Here is a 16,909-nt window from a genome sequence, read left to right as displayed (position 1 = left end):
ACCAGTCACACAACCACACTCAATTATGGCACAAAACAAACTACAAAAGTAGAGGTCCCTTAATACGTCAGACAAGCCCACACAGTTATAAAATGCTATTACCGTGCAGCTTCAAGTACGAATAACCTCACGCCCAACAGCACGTAGAATCACACACAGGCAGAAATATAACCATACACTCGGCCACTGAGGGACTCCCAGTCCACCCGAAAATATCTCGCGTTGTCTCGCAAATATTCACAAGCACCAAAGGGCCTGACAAGGCACACAGAGGGTCCCATGCCAGTCTGACGCTCAGGCTGGTCCCCTGCACCTGCCCCACCGGCGGGTCCCACTTTCTCCTGATGTGTATAAGACCCCGAACCCACTCAACACTCGCCGCGGTCTCAGGGGCAACTGCCCGAGGCGAGCTCGCCCCACGCCTGCGCACTGAGCGCAGGCGGGGTCTCCCAGAAATCTCCGGGGCGCGGCAGCTGGGGCGAGTTAGTTCTAGCAGCCGGGTCCTCGAACCCAGCGGAGAGTTTGTGGACTGGGTCTCCTAACGTTCTCGCTGGCCAGCCACAGCCTGCCCGGAGTTGGACTACATTTCCCAGAGCCACCGCGTCCCGAACGCGGCTTCATTTCCGTTTGTTCGCGCGACTTGGGGACCTCGCGTGGGGAGAGGGCTGCGTCTGTGGAGGAGTTTGGCCTGGCTCCCGCAGGGCGGGCGAACCCGAAACTGGGCTGGGATCCCGGGCACCAGGTCCTGGACCCTGAACTGCACCCTCTGTCGAGGTGAGTATGTCCGGAATGCCAGGGTGGAAACGCTCGGAGGAAGAGTCACTGCAATTACGTGGGTGGCCGTGTCTCCTGGTGTTTTGTGTGTGTGTGTGTGTGTGTGTGTGTGTACGCGCGCGCGCGACAGCCAGCCTGGTATTGGTGACTGTATGGGCGAATGGTCGTGTGCTACTGTGGTTTTGTGTGTAAGCGTTTGTGTGAGTGTGAGTTGTTTTGACTCTGAGGCTGTGATAGTACTGCTGTGACTTTGTTTGTGACCGCGTGCTTACTTGACTGGAAATGTGCTTATGTGACAGTGTAATTGCGTGTGGACTGCGTGCTTATGACTCTGAGGTGTGCGACAGTGTTGTTGTGACAGGGTGTTTGGAAGTGCTTGTGTTACTTTGAAGTTTTTTATGTGTGTTACTAGGGTTTGCCTGTGACTTCGAAGTGTTACGACACTGTTTCTGTGACACGATGTTTGTGATTGCTTGTTTCCTTGACCTGGTACTTGGTTGTGTTTTTCTGACTATCTGATTGGATGACTGTGTGCCGTTTTCATGACTGTATGAAGAGAGTAAAAGTGCTGTTGTGAAAGGTTATTTTGGGCTGTGTGTGTCCCCAACAGGGTGCTTGTATATGCTTGAGTGATTGTGTGTATGCTCTGTGTATGATTGGGTTTTAAGACTAGGTGGTCAGACAGTGTAGCATTAACTTGGTGATTGTGACTCCGGCTGTGTGACTGTGGAAATGTGATTGTGTGTGACTTTGTGAGTCATTTGTATATTTTATAGTCTGTGATCTTATGGGAGTTTAGTGGGGTACAGAGGTAAAATTGCATTTTGGTAATTTCTGGGGTTCATTCTGTGGCTGAGTCAGCCTATGGATTAAGAATCCCTTGTGGCTTTGTCCTCCTCTGAGGACTTGACTTATTTCTCTTTTGACCACAGTGATTACCACACCCTACCCCCCACCCTCCATTTCACACATTGCCTGTAGTGCTTCATTTTTCATATCCATCCTTAGTTTGCCCTGGGATTGTAGATGTAGCTAGCTTCCCTGCTGCTTGCTGGTGCTCTTTCACCTTATATCCTTAAGGGTTTTGGATGCAGAGAAGTGACAGGAAGGAAGAAGTCAGAAATTTGAACCCCTGAATGAAGAGTATTAGTTATTTCTAAGGCACAGATCTGGACTTGAGATGAGAATTTTAGAGCTGATAGCACCTTCAAGACAGGTCACTTGGAAATGTAATGGGATTCCAGGAGTGGGAATACTTCCAGAGAGTGTGCTAGAGGAGTCAGCCATACACTTGAGAACCTGTAGCACTCCCCTTCACGACTCCGTCTCCAGCAGACACCTTTGAATTCAGAAACAAATTCTAGCCCAAGATGGCTGTGAACTTGGCCCTTCTTTCTAATACAGAAAGTGCAGAACTGTTCTAGTCTCCTTTTGACTTTCCTCTATGTTAAATGAGGGGTAGATTGGTGGCGTTCTAATTTAGAGTATACCCTAAGAAAGGCCCAGTATCTCATGATTCTTTTTTCTTTCCCTCAGAATAGCGCCCAGAGGAAGAAAGAATGGCTGTTATACAATCAGAAGCAAGCTCCAAGGTGCGTAGATGTTTTCTCTTTGTTTCGTGAATTGCCTTTGTTTTTTCAGGACATAAGAATCTTTGGGGTTTTTTGGGGGGTTTTTTTGTTTATTTTTGGCTGCGTTGGGTCTTCGTTGCTATGCGTGGGCTTTCTCTAGTTGCGGCGAGTGGGGGCTACTCTTCATTGCAGTGTACGGGCTTCTCATTGCGGTGGCTTCTCTTGTTGCGGAGCACGGGCTCTAGGCGCACAGGCTTCAGTAGTTGTGGCATGTGGGCTCAGTAGTTGTGGTGCGTGGGCTTAGTTGCTCTGTGGCACGTGGGATCTTTCTGGACCAGGGCTGGAACCCATGTCCCCTGCATTGGCAGGCGGATTCTTAACCACTGTGCCACCAGGGAAGTCCCGAATTTTTGCTTCTTTTTGAAATTTCCTAGGTAAGCCTTCTCAAATGATGGAGGGGCAAGGCAATTTTCTGTAGATTGAGAGCAAGGAATATGTGCAGTTAATTGTGATAGACGCTTCCCAATAGCGGTTAAACTGAGGAAGAATGGATTTGAGATCCATAAATTTAAAAAGGAAGAGTTCTTTTGTGTTATTTCTGACATAGCAGCATTCTGTTTTTTTAACTTTTTTAAAAGTTTGTTAATTTTCAGAGGTACACAGAAGTGTACCTCTATACTATCGTATGCCCAGCTTAAAAGTTATCACTTGCCAATCTTATTTCAGTTATTCTGCCTTCAGTTCAAAATCCCTCCTAGTTTGCCTTTTTATTCTTTGTCTTATGGGTTATTTAGTAACATGTTGTTTAGTTTTCAAACATTTTAAGGATCTTCCAGAGGTCTTTCTGCTACTGATTTTCTATTTTCATTCCATTTTGTTCAGAGAATATACTTTGTATGACTTGAATTCTTTTAAATTTATTAAGATTTATTTTATGACCCAGAATGTGTGGTCTATCCTAGTACATGTTTGATGTGCACTTGAAAAGACTGTATTCTGCCACTGTTGTGTGGAATATTCTATACATATGTGCTAGGTCAGATGGATTGGTACTGTTTAAATCTTCTGTACCCGTATTGAATTTGTTGGATTTACCTCTTTCTCTTTGTACAGTAGTTTCTATCAGTTTCTGCTTCATTTATTTTGAAGCTCTGTTATTAGGTACATAAATGTTTCAGATTATATGTCCTAATGTTGAATTGACTCCTTTGTCATTATGAAATGGTCTTGTAATATTCTTTGCTCTGAACATTTACTTTATCTGATATTTAACATAGCCACTTCAGCTTTCTTTTCATTAGTGTTAGCATGGTATATCTCTATACTTTTACTTTTAACCTATTTGTGTTCTGATAAAGTACATTTCTTGTAGGCAGCATTTGGTTGGATCTTGTGTTTTTATCCAGTTTAACAATATCTGTCTTTTAATTGGAGTGTTTTTACCATTTATATTTAGTGTGATTATTGGTATAGTTTGGGTCAAATCCGTCATCTTTCCATTTATATTTGTTCCATCTCTTCTTTATTTCTTTTTCCATATTTTCTGCTTACTTTTGGATTGAGAGAAAGAGTTTCAAAATAACAATACCAACATTTTTACTAATCTTATGAATATGGAAAACAACCAAGACTTCTTGGAGTTCAATGGGATATAACTCACTAAGGATCTATAATCAAATTACTGTGTTTTTAAAGTCACCTATAATAACACCTTTCATATAGTTAAGTCATCAACTTGAGAGACACAGGCTCATTTGTTTCACCTTGCTTTCTACTTTTAGAGATTGTTTTCCCACCACTTTGATTTAATTTTGTTTTAAAATTAAATAAGATATTTACATATCTCTAAAATCAAAACTGTAGAACAAGATGAATTTAGAGAAGTCTAGCATCCATTCCTGTCTCTTCCACCTTGTTTTTCTTCCCTCTGTAGATAACTACCTGTGCTTCTCTTTGGTTTATTCTTCTATTTTTCTTTCAAATGATATATATATGTTTATGTGTATGTGTTTGTATGTATATGTATGTATTTTTTATCATCTTCATTCTTAATCAAAAAGGAGCATTCCTTGTATACTGTTCTGCACTTTCCTTTTTTTTTCTCACATATTTAATGTATCCCAGAGATCACTGCATAAGCAGCCTATAGAGATCCTCCTCATTCTTTTTAATAGCTTCATTTTATGTTGTGTGGATATACTGCTTTATTCAGCCAGTCTCCTACAGGTGGGCATTGGTGGTTTTTTCCCCAGTGTTTTGTTGATAACTGTGTATATTGTTTCTATGGTTTATCTTTGGAGCAAATTTCTAGAAGTGGCCTACTTTTAGTTTATTTTAATGCTTTTGACATAAATTCTACCCAAATCACAACCTTGAGTAATAATAAAATTGGCCCATTTCCTCATTTTTCCCCTTTCTTACTTTTTTCTCCATTACCCAAATTTTCAAAAAAAAAGTCTTAGAGTCTGTCTTTATACTGTTAAATATTCTTTTTTCTCTGAATTTATTGAGACTTTCTCTTTTTAACCATAGCATACCCTTGTTTTAAATTTCAGGAAGCTATTATTTAGTTTTACGACATCAAAGTAGTACATGTTTGTTGGAATGATTTAGAAAATACAAAAAGAAACAAACAAGGAAGAAAATAAAAATTACTCAGAAACCCTCCTTAGGAATGAATCATAGTTCATATTTGGAATCTATCCTTCAAGTCTTTCTTTTTTACTTCTTATTATGGAAAAATTCAAACATATGCAAAACTAAAAGTATAGTGTAAGGCATCCCTGTGTACTCTACCCATCACTCAGCTTCAACAAATATCAGTTTAAGGCTAAACATGTTTCATCTATGGTTCTACTACTCTCTCCCCTGACCCAAAAAAGCATGGATTATTTTGAAGTAAATTCCAGATATATAATTTCATTCACAAGTATTTTAGTGGGTGTTTCTAAAATATAAGGACTTTTTATTTTAAAAACATAACGACAATGTCATTACTATTAAAAAGAAAAAAAGAACTCAGTACTCTCTTAATGTCATAAAATAGCCAGTTAGTGTTCATGTTTTCCCCATTGCCCATAAATATTTTTTTATGGTTTGTTAGAATCAAGATACAAACAATGAGCTTGGTGCTTGTGATGACCTAGATGGGTGGAATGGGGTGGGGGGAGGGAGGTCCAAGAGGGAGGGAATGTAGGTATACATACAGCTGATTCACTTCATTGTACAGCAGAAACTAGCACAATACTGTAAAGCAATTATACTTCAATAAAAAAAAAAACCTGTCCAAAAAAAAAGATCCAAAGAATGTCCGTTTAATGTAATAAGAAGATATATTTCTTAAATCTTTCTTTTTCTCTTTTCTTTCAGTTTTATTTGTTCCAGAAACAGAGTTTCTTACAGAGTTAACTGTATTCTGGATTTTGTTGATTGCATATACGTGGTGTTATTTAACATGTTCCTTTAACCCTGTATTTCTTGTAAACTGGCATTTCTAGAGGCTTGATCAGGTTCAGGTTTTTTGTGTTTTTGCTTGTTTGTTTTATGCTAATCCTTCATACATAATGATATATACATCTATGAAGTAGTGAATATTTGGTTGTTTTCCTTTATGTGATGTTAGCAGCCATTGATAATCTTTATTTGGAATCCATTATTTTATCAGAAGTCACAAAATATTATTTAATTCTATCACTTCTTTTGCATTTATTAGCTGGGATACTTCTGTAAAGGGAGCCATCCTCTCACCAATGTCTTGGTTACTCTGAAGTATAGCTTATGCAAAAAAAGTAGGATAAAAGCTTGATTTTACTCTCATTTTTCAGCATCTTCCAAAGTTTATCGTGTGTTTTCCTTTTAAATTATCATTATGAACTTGTAGATTCAAATATATTTGGTATGTTTCAGTCTATAGCAGTTATTCTTATTAATACTCAAACTGTCCATCTGTTGCCAGTGGGATCCTCTTTACTACCTCTGATTTGGCTCCTTTTGAATTCCTTTTGATTACTGTTGGAGTTTGTGGTAGATTCCCAACTTTCTGGTGTGACAAGATGTTCTAGGCCCATCTTGTCCATTTTCCTGTGTTAAACATGAAATCAGCCACTTCTCTGTGGAGCGCTGGTTCCTTTTAGTGAGAAGTGGTTTTAAGAAGCCACAATTAGGATAGTAGGAGTTCTCATTGCTTCTGGTTGTTATTGCTTGTAGGTCTTTACAGAGTTGGTTAAATATGTATTTTTTAGAAGGAGAAAAATACATCCTGAGTTTATAATGATATTTCCAATTGAATTTAAAGGTTATAGAGTTTTTCTTGATTTTTACATTTGTATTTCTTTTAGTACTCTGAAAATCTTTATTCTTAATAACATTAAGATAATTACATACTTGATTTATTCTCATTGATGTATGTGTGTGTAATCATTTCAGAATTGTCTGTTTTAGAATAACAATGCCAATATTATTAATGATAATTTATTATTTTATTTAATAAAACTTTTGTTAATAATATTTAATACATTTATTATTTATTAATATTAATAATAGTATAGTTACTGAAAAATAGCTATTTGGTTATTTGTTATTAGTTATTTGGTCTGTAGGTTATATTGCACTAGGAATCTAATGTCAAATGTACGTATTTTAAAATTCCTTGAAATAACCACTTCCTTTCTGTGTTTACCCTGCTAGTATTATGAACAGGTAAGTTTGTTTCACTTTGCTTTTGGTTCTTAGGGGTTTTTTTCCAGTTTGATTTAATTTCGTCTTATAGTTATACAAAACATACTCACAGTTCCAAAGTCAAATGGATTCTATTTGATACCACCTTATAATTTTGTGTGTGTGTTCACGAGAGATATTGAGCTAAAATTTTTTTCTTGCAATATTTTTGTCAGGTTTTGATATTATGGGTTTTTTGCCTCAAAATATAAAAGAGAATGTCTACTCCTTTTCTTATTTTCTGAAAAAGTTTGTGAAGGAATAGTATTATATCTGCCTTAAATGTTAAATGTAGAACTTCCTGGTGAAGCCATCTGGGTCTTCTCTGTAGATAGGGTGTTTTATTTTGTTTTACTAAAAATTCGATTTCTGTAATATCTATGGGGCAGTTTATATTTTCTGTTTCTTCTTGTGTGACTTTTGATAATTTGTGTTTTAAGGAATTTGTCCATATCATTCATATTGTCAAATTTATTGGCATAGGGTTGCATTATCCTTTTAATGCCTGTAAGATCAGTATTCTCTTCTCCATATTGGTAATTTTTTTTCTTCATAGACTTGCTAGGAGCTTATCAACTCTATTAATCTTTTGAAAGAACAAGTTTTTTGCTTTGTTGATTCTCTGTTAAAATCCATTTTGGATCCATTGTGGATTTTGTGTTTATTTCTATTATTTCTTTTCCTCTTACTTTGGGCTTCGTTTGTTCTTCTTTTGCCAGCTCCTTAAGGTGGGAACTGATAGTACACATTCCTTTTTTCCTAGCATTTAAAGCTATAAATTTTCCTTTAAATACTGTTTTTGCTGCAGCCCACAAAATTTGGTAAGTTGTGTTTTCATTGTCATTCAGTTCAGCATATTTTTTAATGTCTTTTGTGATTTCTTCTTAAGAGTTATTTAGAAGTGTGTTTAATTTGCAAATACTTGAAGGTACTACTAGACCTCTTATTGTTATTTCTAATTTAATAGTGTGTGGACAAAGACCAGAAAATATACTCTGAATGATTCAAATTTAAAATATTTTTGATACTTTGTTTCTTTCCCACACCTGACTTAGTGCCTAGCCATGCACCGCAGTATCCTAAGGAGTTGCAGTCCTAGGACTCAGGTCTCCCAGCCAGCCATGCTCTTATGCACATCTGCCTTCCTACCCCAAGTGCCTCCATTACGATACCTCTTTATCAGGCACCGACTTCCTTATCATGTATAGGGAGGCAAACCTTGAAGATACTTTTTCTCCACTGTGACTTTTCTACTCCTAACCCTTCCCCCATCTCCCTCTCCATGAAGTGGGAGGGGTCTTTTGTTTGGTACTTCGTTGGCAGTGAGATGATTCCATAAATCTGTGTTTATCCATTAGACCTTCTGTAGGTGCTGTTCCATGGGGGAGAATGGAACAGTGGGGGAGTCAGTACTTTCTCTCGGTTAGCCTCTTGCTTATACTAGCTGATTAGTAAGTGATTAAAGATTAAAGGCTTGACTGGTACTGTCATTTTGGCTGTTGTCTTGTCTTCGTCAGCTTTTCTGACAACCAGCAGCTCAGCTCTCTCTAGCACAGCTCAGCTCATGACAGTTGAGTGTGGTATTCTTGACAGTTGGGTATGGTATCAGTTATTATCATGGTACTTGATAGTGTTGTATAAATCCTCTATATTGTTACTGATTTTTAAGAATCTACTTGTTGTGTCAATTACTGAGAGAAAGATGTTAAAATTTCCAAATCTGATTGTGGATTTGTCTATTTCTTCCTTTAGTTCTTTCAAGTTTTACTTTATATATTTTGATGCTCTTTTGTTAAGTCTTTACACATTTAGGATTGCTGTGTTTTCTTGATGAATTTATCATTTATTGCCAGTGTTACTCTTTGTCTGTTTTGCCTTATAGTAATACAGGTACACAAGCTTTCTTATGCTTAGTGTTTGTATGGTATATATTTCTGCGTTTAACTTTTTTTTTAATCTTTATTGGAGTATAGTTGCTTTACAATGTTGTATTAGTTTCTTGCTTTCTCCATTTAACTTTTAACCCATCTGTTTATATTTAAAGTGCATTTCTCGTAAAGAGCATACAATTGGAATTTGCTTTTTTATCTTGCCTTGACATTGTCTTTTTATTGGAATAGTTGGACTGTTTACCTTTACGGTAAGTAAAATTTAGTTTAAGCCCTGCCAGGGATGGAAGTATCCATATACATGTCTTTTATGAAGAACTTGGCACTTTTTGGAGTTTAGTTCATTTAAATTTATTTGTGTCTTCAGCTCTGTGATGAATTTTTTTTTTAATTCTGAATTTGCATCTTATCTGAATTCTTTTTTTATTGTTACGATGGGCACAGTTATCTATTGTAGCTGGAAGAAGTGGAATTTCTAATTAAATATTTATTGATCATCTATATCAATGATTCTCTGTAGGGGCAGTGACTTTCCCTAGGGATGTTTTCGAAATATAGCTGGGTTCTTTTGAATGTTTAAATAACTGGGTTGAGGATGAAGGCTTCTGGCTTTTGAAGGACTGAAGCAAACCATGGATCTAGATCACAGCTTAGAAAGCTTTTCTGTAAAGGGCTAGACAGTACATATTTTAGGCTTTATGGGCCATATGGTCTCTCTTGCAGCTGTTCAACTCTGCCATTATAGTGTGAAAGTAGCCAAAGACAGTATATAAGTGAATGAATATAGATGTGTTCCAGTAAAGCTTTATTTTTAAAAATAATCGGTGGGCAGTAGTTTGCCAACTTCTAGATGTCCTGAAGTGCACAACAAAGAAATTCTCTGTGACCTGCAAAATGAGGACCATAGCTGGGGGAAAAATGTGTTTATAATTATCTGGGTCTGGCACCTCTCACGTAAAGCATTTTTTGCCTGATTTTTTTGAATTGCTGCACTTATCTATTTTACTATTATTGCATGGTTTTACTGTCAGCTAAATCTTCCAGGAATGCTACCATAGTTTGATTGAGAAAAGATTGTACTTTGTTTTATTCAGAAATTTACTGAGTTTTTTTAAACCATTTTAAAAAGTTACGGCACTGACGGCAACACTGCTTGTGATATGACTTGCCAGTATCACATACTTGTAGAAGTCTTCATTTGTAGGTAATGAATTTCATTGATTCTACACACACATACACACACACATACATACATATATGGCCTTTATTTTAAAATGTCAACTATAAATAAAAGATGTCAACCATATTAAGTTGAATATTGTAATCTTATAAATCTAAAAGTGTTCATTTTAAGTAGTTGTAAGCCTAAGTATTTAACTATTTGAGCCTTCTATGTAGTTGTGTATGGTCATTAACATATTAAAATTTAACAGTTGGTCATTATCTCTGTTTTCGGTATAATGTATATAAATGTGTTTTATTACCTATAAGTTTCATTTCAGAAACAGTAAAGAAGTTGTAAATGTTTTCTCTTTGTATATAGAGAGAGCATTGAGTTTGACCAGGGTAAGAATCACCACCTGTATCTCCCCTGCTTAGTGTATATTTTAGGGATGGGAGAAAGAGACAGGAAGAGGAGAACAACAAAGATAATTCTAACTTACCCATTTGGAGCTTTGCAAAAAGCATGGTCTCATGGTTCTGTTTCTCCTCCCCAGTACTGCCTTTTCCAGACTCTGTGCTTTTCTAAGATAGGAATCCAGAAGATGATCGATCATTTCTTGCAGCTGTAAAAACCATGGCTCAGGTAAATCAGTGCTTCCTTGTGCCCTCTTTAAATAATCACTTTTTTACAGAATATGTGCATGTTTGCATTCCTTATTCCTAAAAGTTCCTTCCTGACTCACCCCATTCATGAGTGTGCTTTCCAGTTTTTTCCATTCTTATAAGTGATAGTGTCTTCCCTATGTATGTCTTTCTAATCTAACCTTTATTCACATACTTATGCAAAAGTCCAGTGAGCATCTTTGACTGGGAACACTGATATAACAAAAGCAGAGTCCCTGATTTTTTAAGATTTGTACATACCACGCATGAGAAAACTTTGAACTTCTCTTTAGACCTACATTTCCTGGTTAGACAAGATAGGATTTGGTCTTGACTGGGCTTAGTGTCCATACATGGCAAAGCTCGTGCTTTGTGAGCTGTTAAGATAAGGAACATATTAGGGATTGAATACAGAGAGATCAGGGATCTTCCCTGGGAATCCGTGATTGACGAATACCAGTAACATGGATCATTTTGAGATTCAACATTTTGTGCTAATCTTGAATGTGTACGTTTAGATTATCTTTTCTACCTTTCTGTTGCTTAGAATAAAGAAAAGGTACGTTTTTAAGTGATTAATAGTAACAAGAAAGATCATTATTTACGTGATGATGCTGTTGAGAATTATAAACTCCCAAAAGTAAAAAATGCTTACAAGATTTTTATGTAACCTAAAGTGTTCAATGATGCACACTTATTAAGTCAGATATAGTCATTATATGGAGCTATTCTACAGTCTATTTAAAATATTTACTAAATTATTGGTAACAAGGAAAATGCTTATGATGTAATATTCTGATATAATGATGAACCTGATGTTTCAATAAATTCTTTAATTTTATGCAAATCTTATAAGATAGAGATTTTATAAGGTTTTACAGAAAATTATACCAAGTTATTTCCTTCTTAAATAGAGAAGAAGAAAGAGAAACTTGCATTTGTTGAGAATGCATGATATGTAAGATACCTATTGTACAGGGTGCTTGTGTATGCTATTTCTTTCAATTGGGACATTGCATTGACTTTATTCTCAGATTTATGTGTAAAATGAGATATTCTATATGCAGGAAATATCTACAGCAACAGGCATAAAAAGGAACTTCAGAAGCACCGATTTCTTTAGTGTCTTATCCATGTAAGAGGCTTCCCAGCCTATTTGCTCTGTTGCCTTCTTCGTGGAGAGCTCTCTATCATCTCCCCTTCCATTGAAAAAATATTTTCTTTATTTCCACAACTAGTATTATGTTTGTGTTTCAGAGATCAGTGATGTTCAGGGATGTTGCCATTGACTTCTCTCAGGAAGAGTGGGAATGCCTGGACTCTGCACAAAGGGATTTGTATAGAGATGTGATGTTGGAGAACTATAGTAACTTGGTGTCACTAGGTAAGGATATCTACCCCTAGTATTTCAGTATCTACCTTTGGAATGGCTGCTTTCTTTTCTGTTATTTCAAGGTTGTTTTTAAGTGATTAACTGAATTTCTTATTATTCTCCAAGGAACAGTTTCAAATTACTGGAAGTAGACATGGATGGTTTCATTGGGCACATTTATCTTCTCCATCCTTCAAATATAATTGCCTGTCTTCCTTCCTGTGTTCCTTGATGAACAAAGGGAGAGAATTGAATTCTGGGACACTTGCAATATTGCCAGAAAAAACAGGCTATGATTCATTGTTACAATTTAGATCTGCCAAAGCAACTCTAAATATTTTTTTAATAGGTAGAGAAATGTATGGTTTTTCTGACAACAGAAGAGCTTACATTATTTATATAGTGACAGTGTGGATCAGTGCATTTCACTAACAATTCAAGTGAACACAATCCATTACAAAAAGAAATTCTCTTATTTGTGTTTTGCAGTTGAATATCACATTTTAAGAACTTTGTATTTTACACTGAATGAATATGCTAGAACCACCTTTTACTGGAAAATAGCTCAGGAAGAAACTCTGATTGTTGAAGAAAGTTCATTGTTTTTTTCCTGTAGCAACATAAGGGACAGAGCATATATCAGTTAAAACTTTAGTAAGTGATTTTCCCATCTAAATGATGACTTTAGTCTTTGGACTCTTCAAATCACTGGAATATAATTGTCTCTTGCCCCTTCACTCCTCTTTTCCCCCTGTAACAATGCTTTTATGTAAACTTGGGAGTCAGTTCCTTTCCAGATTTTTTTTTTGTATTTAGACTTATATCATTTGTCTCCATTCTTTAAAATGTACTCATTTATTCAAAATATATTTATTTATTGAGGGGCCTATTCTATGCCAACGACTGTAGTAGGCATTGGAGAAATAATGATCTAAACAAGGTTCCTATTCTGCTGAAACTTACATTCTTGTGGGAGAAATACAAAATAAATAGGGAAACAAAAATATATGTGTATGTGTGTGCATGTTTATGTGCATATATTTATTTAATAAATATAAAAATTGCAGGTAGCAATAAACAGTATGAATAAAGGTGAAGTAGAATAGGCAGAGAAAGAACTAAATGGGGAATGGGGGGGTAGGTTATTTTAGATAGGTAGATTTTGGAGAAACCTCTCTAAGAAAGTAATATTTGAACAAAGACTTTACCAAAGTAAGGGCATGAGTCAGGCCAGTATCTGGAGGAACAGTATTCCAGGCCATTGGAGTAGTAGGTGTAAAGGGCTTGGGCTGGGCATTAACTTTGTAGGAGGAATAGAAAAACATTATATCTAAAGAAAAGTGAATGATAGAGTAATAAGAAATAAGGATAGTTAAAGAATAGAAAAAAAGGAGTTGAAATTTTATTCTCTAAGGTGGTGCCCTCTGAATCCTGGCCGAAGCAAATGCATATTCTCTCTGGAGGAAAGTAAGAGGGCTTTTAGAATTCTCACAGATTAATCAACAAAAGATGAGCTCACAAAGATCATCAAACCCACGAGGAAACAGGTCACAGGTGAGTTGATAAGTAATTTAAGGAAACAACAGATCGCATGGTAAAAGATTTAACATATTGGAATTTTTAAATGTAAATATAAACTATTGGTGAAATACTTAAAGAAACTAAATTACAAAAATGAAAAGCAATAAAAGATTTTTATAAAGGAACAGATGTGACAGAGAACTATATTGAGCATTTCTAAAGGTTCTATTTAGTTCTTTTTAAAAATAATCATTCTAAGGGTGATAAATTTGACTACATGAAAATTATTCTCTTTATAAAAAGACATCATAAAAAAGTAAACAACAAGCCGTGAATTTGGTGAAGATATTTGCAATGCATATTGACAGGAATTCATTTAGTATCTAGAATATAAAACGCTCCTATAGATGGTTAAGAAAAAGGTAAATAACCTTTTTGAAAAATTGGGTAAAAGACATTTATAGGCAGTTCAAGGAAAAGGAAATGCAAATAGCCAATAATCATGAAAAACTGTTCAACCTCACTAGCAATCAGGAAATGCAAATTAAAACCACAGTGAGATAATTATTTCACATGCCCTAGACTGGCAAAAATTGAGAAGTATTACAGTACCAAGTGTTTACAACTTTTCAATGCAGAAGTGCTATATACCTCATTATTCATAAAAGCCAAAAAGTGGAATGACCCAAATGTCTATCAGCTGATGAATAGATGAGTAAAATTGGTATATCCTTACAATGGAATATTAGTCAGCAATAAAAAAGAATGAAGTTCTGTTACATACTACAATACAGATGAACCTTGAAAACATGCTAAATGAATGAAGCCAGACACAAAGACTACATATTGTATGATTCCATTTATATGAGATGTCCACAGTAGACAAATCCATAGAGACAGGAAGTAGATTAGTGGTTGCCCAGCACTGGGGTGGGAGCTGGCAGGTGAGGGTGGATTGGAAAATGAAAATGGGGAAATTGAAAATGACTGCCAATAGGTATGAGGTTTCTTTTTGAGGTGACAAAAATGTTATAAAATTTGATTGTGGTGATTATTGTACAACTCTATGAATATACTAGAAACTGTTGAATTGTATGTACTCTGAATGAACTGTAGGTATATGAATTATATGTGAGTAGATCTGTTTTTTTAAGTGTTCTGCACCTTACTAATGTCAGTATCAATTGGCATAATCACTTTGGAAAAATATATAGAAATTATTTCTAAACTTTTAGAAAAGTATTTTTATTTATTTGGTTGCACCGGGTCTTAGTTGCGGCACACGGGATCTTCATTGTGGCATGCAGGATCTTTAGTTGCAGCATGTGGGATCTTGTAGTTGCGGCATGCAGGCTCTTAGTTGCAGCATGCGGGATCTAGTTCCCTGACCAGGGATGGAACCCAGGCCCCTTGCATTGGGAGCACGGAGTCTTAACCACAGGACCACCAGAGAAGTCCCTATTTGTAAGTTTATATGCACTTTGGAAATAGCAGGAGTCCTTTTAAAAATTCCAGATCCCAGGCCACATCCCAGACCAATTAAATCACAATCTATGGGCACAGGACAGAGATATTATTTTTTGAAGTTCCTTAGGTTGTTCAAATAAATGTTCAGACATGTTTGATAACTACTGTAATATGATATTATCTGAGAATTTATTTTTAAAATTTAATTGTTATTGCCAGTATGCTTGGATTTATTTCTCTCCTATTTTATGCTTTTGGATTACTCTCTTGATCTTCTTTGCTTCCTTTTAAAATCTTTCCTTAATCAGGATGGGTACAGTTTTTTTGTTTTTTGTTTTTTTTCTTAAACTCCACTTCCTCCCTTGTTTAGTTTGGAAGATATACACTATTTATATGCTTTTACTGGTTACCTTTAATTTTTTATCACATGCATTTTATTCATCTTAATGCAAATGCAGTTTTGTAGTTTTTTAATTATAATGTTTGAAAAAATATACATTTTTAATGGAAATTAAATATTTTACTAGATATTAATTGTTTTTATTAATAATAAAACATAGTTATTCAAGCCACATATAATATTTGGTCTGCATACTACTTTGTAGAGGTCTTGTAATAAACTATATGCCTCACTCTCATCCCTAGGATTTCAAGGCCAACAAGTTAAAAAACACAGATATCAAGGACTGTATCTACCTTGAAATAAATTGGTGGCTGCTGTGGCAGTGAGTTGAGGTTTATAGAGAGATGTGATATTTTCATCTCTATGTCAAATACATATTTTATTTTCACAAAATTCTTGTCAGGCGTGTACCAGCAGTGTATGACTTACTCTTTTTCTACACTTTGACCAACATTAGATATCATCACTTAAAAATATCTGTCAATTTGTAGATAAAAAATTGAATAACATATTGCCGTGATTACTGGTGAGTTTAAATATTTTGAGAGTATTTCTGCCTGTTTTGGTCATTTAATCATTATCATTATTGTTTGTGTCACTTAACAAGTACATACTTAAGAAAGGCTATAGTTAATGTCTCCCTTCTCCCAGGACAATATAAAGAATCTTAGAATGTTTTAACTTTGGTTAATCTTTCCTATTTAATGTTATTGTTGGCTAATATTTTAGTTCTGTTTTCTTTCAAAATGGGCATTATTTTTGTTTTACAAAATGGCAATATTTGGTTGTAGATTTATTCACATGAATATCCTTTTATTTGCACACTATTCCTCTTCCATCATACCTTCATACTGCGATCATTTTGTTTATCATGAAATACATTAAGCAAGACCTATTGTTAGTAAATACTCTTCATTTATATTTCTGTTGTTGTTGCAATATAAGCTTGTTTCATCTTCATTCTTGCCTGATGATTTAACTGGGTATGGAATTCTGTACTGACAATTATTTTTTTCTCAGCACTCTGAAGATATTATTCCACTGTCTTCTGGCTTCTGTTGTTGCTCTTGAGAAGTCTACCATCTGTCTCATTGTTGTTCCTTTTGTAAGTAATCTGTATTTTCTCTCTGGCTGTTGTAAGATTTTTTTTTTTAAGATTTTAATATAATTGATTATATTATTTTATTTCTAGAACTTGTTATTTTCCCTCTCCCCTAGATCGTACTTTTCTTCTATATATTCTCTTCCTCATGGTTTTGATTTTATATTTTATATTTTCATATATTTTAAGCATTTATATTACATGTATCATTCAACAATTACAATTTCTGGGGAACCGGTCTAATTCTGCAGTTTCTTGCAAGCATAG

At 35.4% G+C, this 16,909-nt stretch overlaps 1 protein-coding gene across 6 annotated transcripts in view; it reads left to right on the top strand.

Moving 5' to 3' along the window:
- LOC137753349 (zinc finger protein 420) overlaps window positions 1–16,909 on the top strand; it is a 69,389-nt gene that overhangs the window by 34,587 nt on the left and 17,893 nt on the right. For 2 of the 6 annotated variants that reach the window (XM_068528493.1, XM_068528484.1), the window contains exons 1-4: window positions 520–774; window positions 2,311–2,366; window positions 10,669–10,757; window positions 12,035–12,161. The exons of 1 other annotated variant lie outside the window; for it this stretch is intronic. In XM_068528493.1, coding sequence (XP_068384594.1) covers window positions 10,749–10,757; window positions 12,035–12,161 — 136 coding nt within the window. In that variant the 5' untranslated portion in view covers window positions 520–774; window positions 2,311–2,366; window positions 10,669–10,748. Of the gene's footprint in view, window positions 1–519; window positions 775–2,310; window positions 2,367–10,527; window positions 10,758–12,034; window positions 12,162–13,572; window positions 13,704–16,560; window positions 16,646–16,909 lie in introns of those variants that run through there. 3 more of the 6 variants (XM_068528485.1, XM_068528492.1, XM_068528491.1) reach the window with 3 other exon arrangements.

This window comes from Eschrichtius robustus, chromosome 19, assembly GCF_028021215.1.
Source record: "Eschrichtius robustus isolate mEscRob2 chromosome 19, mEscRob2.pri, whole genome shotgun sequence".
NCBI lineage: Eukaryota > Metazoa > Chordata > Mammalia > Artiodactyla > Eschrichtiidae > Eschrichtius > Eschrichtius robustus.
This window is presented reverse-complemented; position numbering and strand designations above follow the sequence as displayed.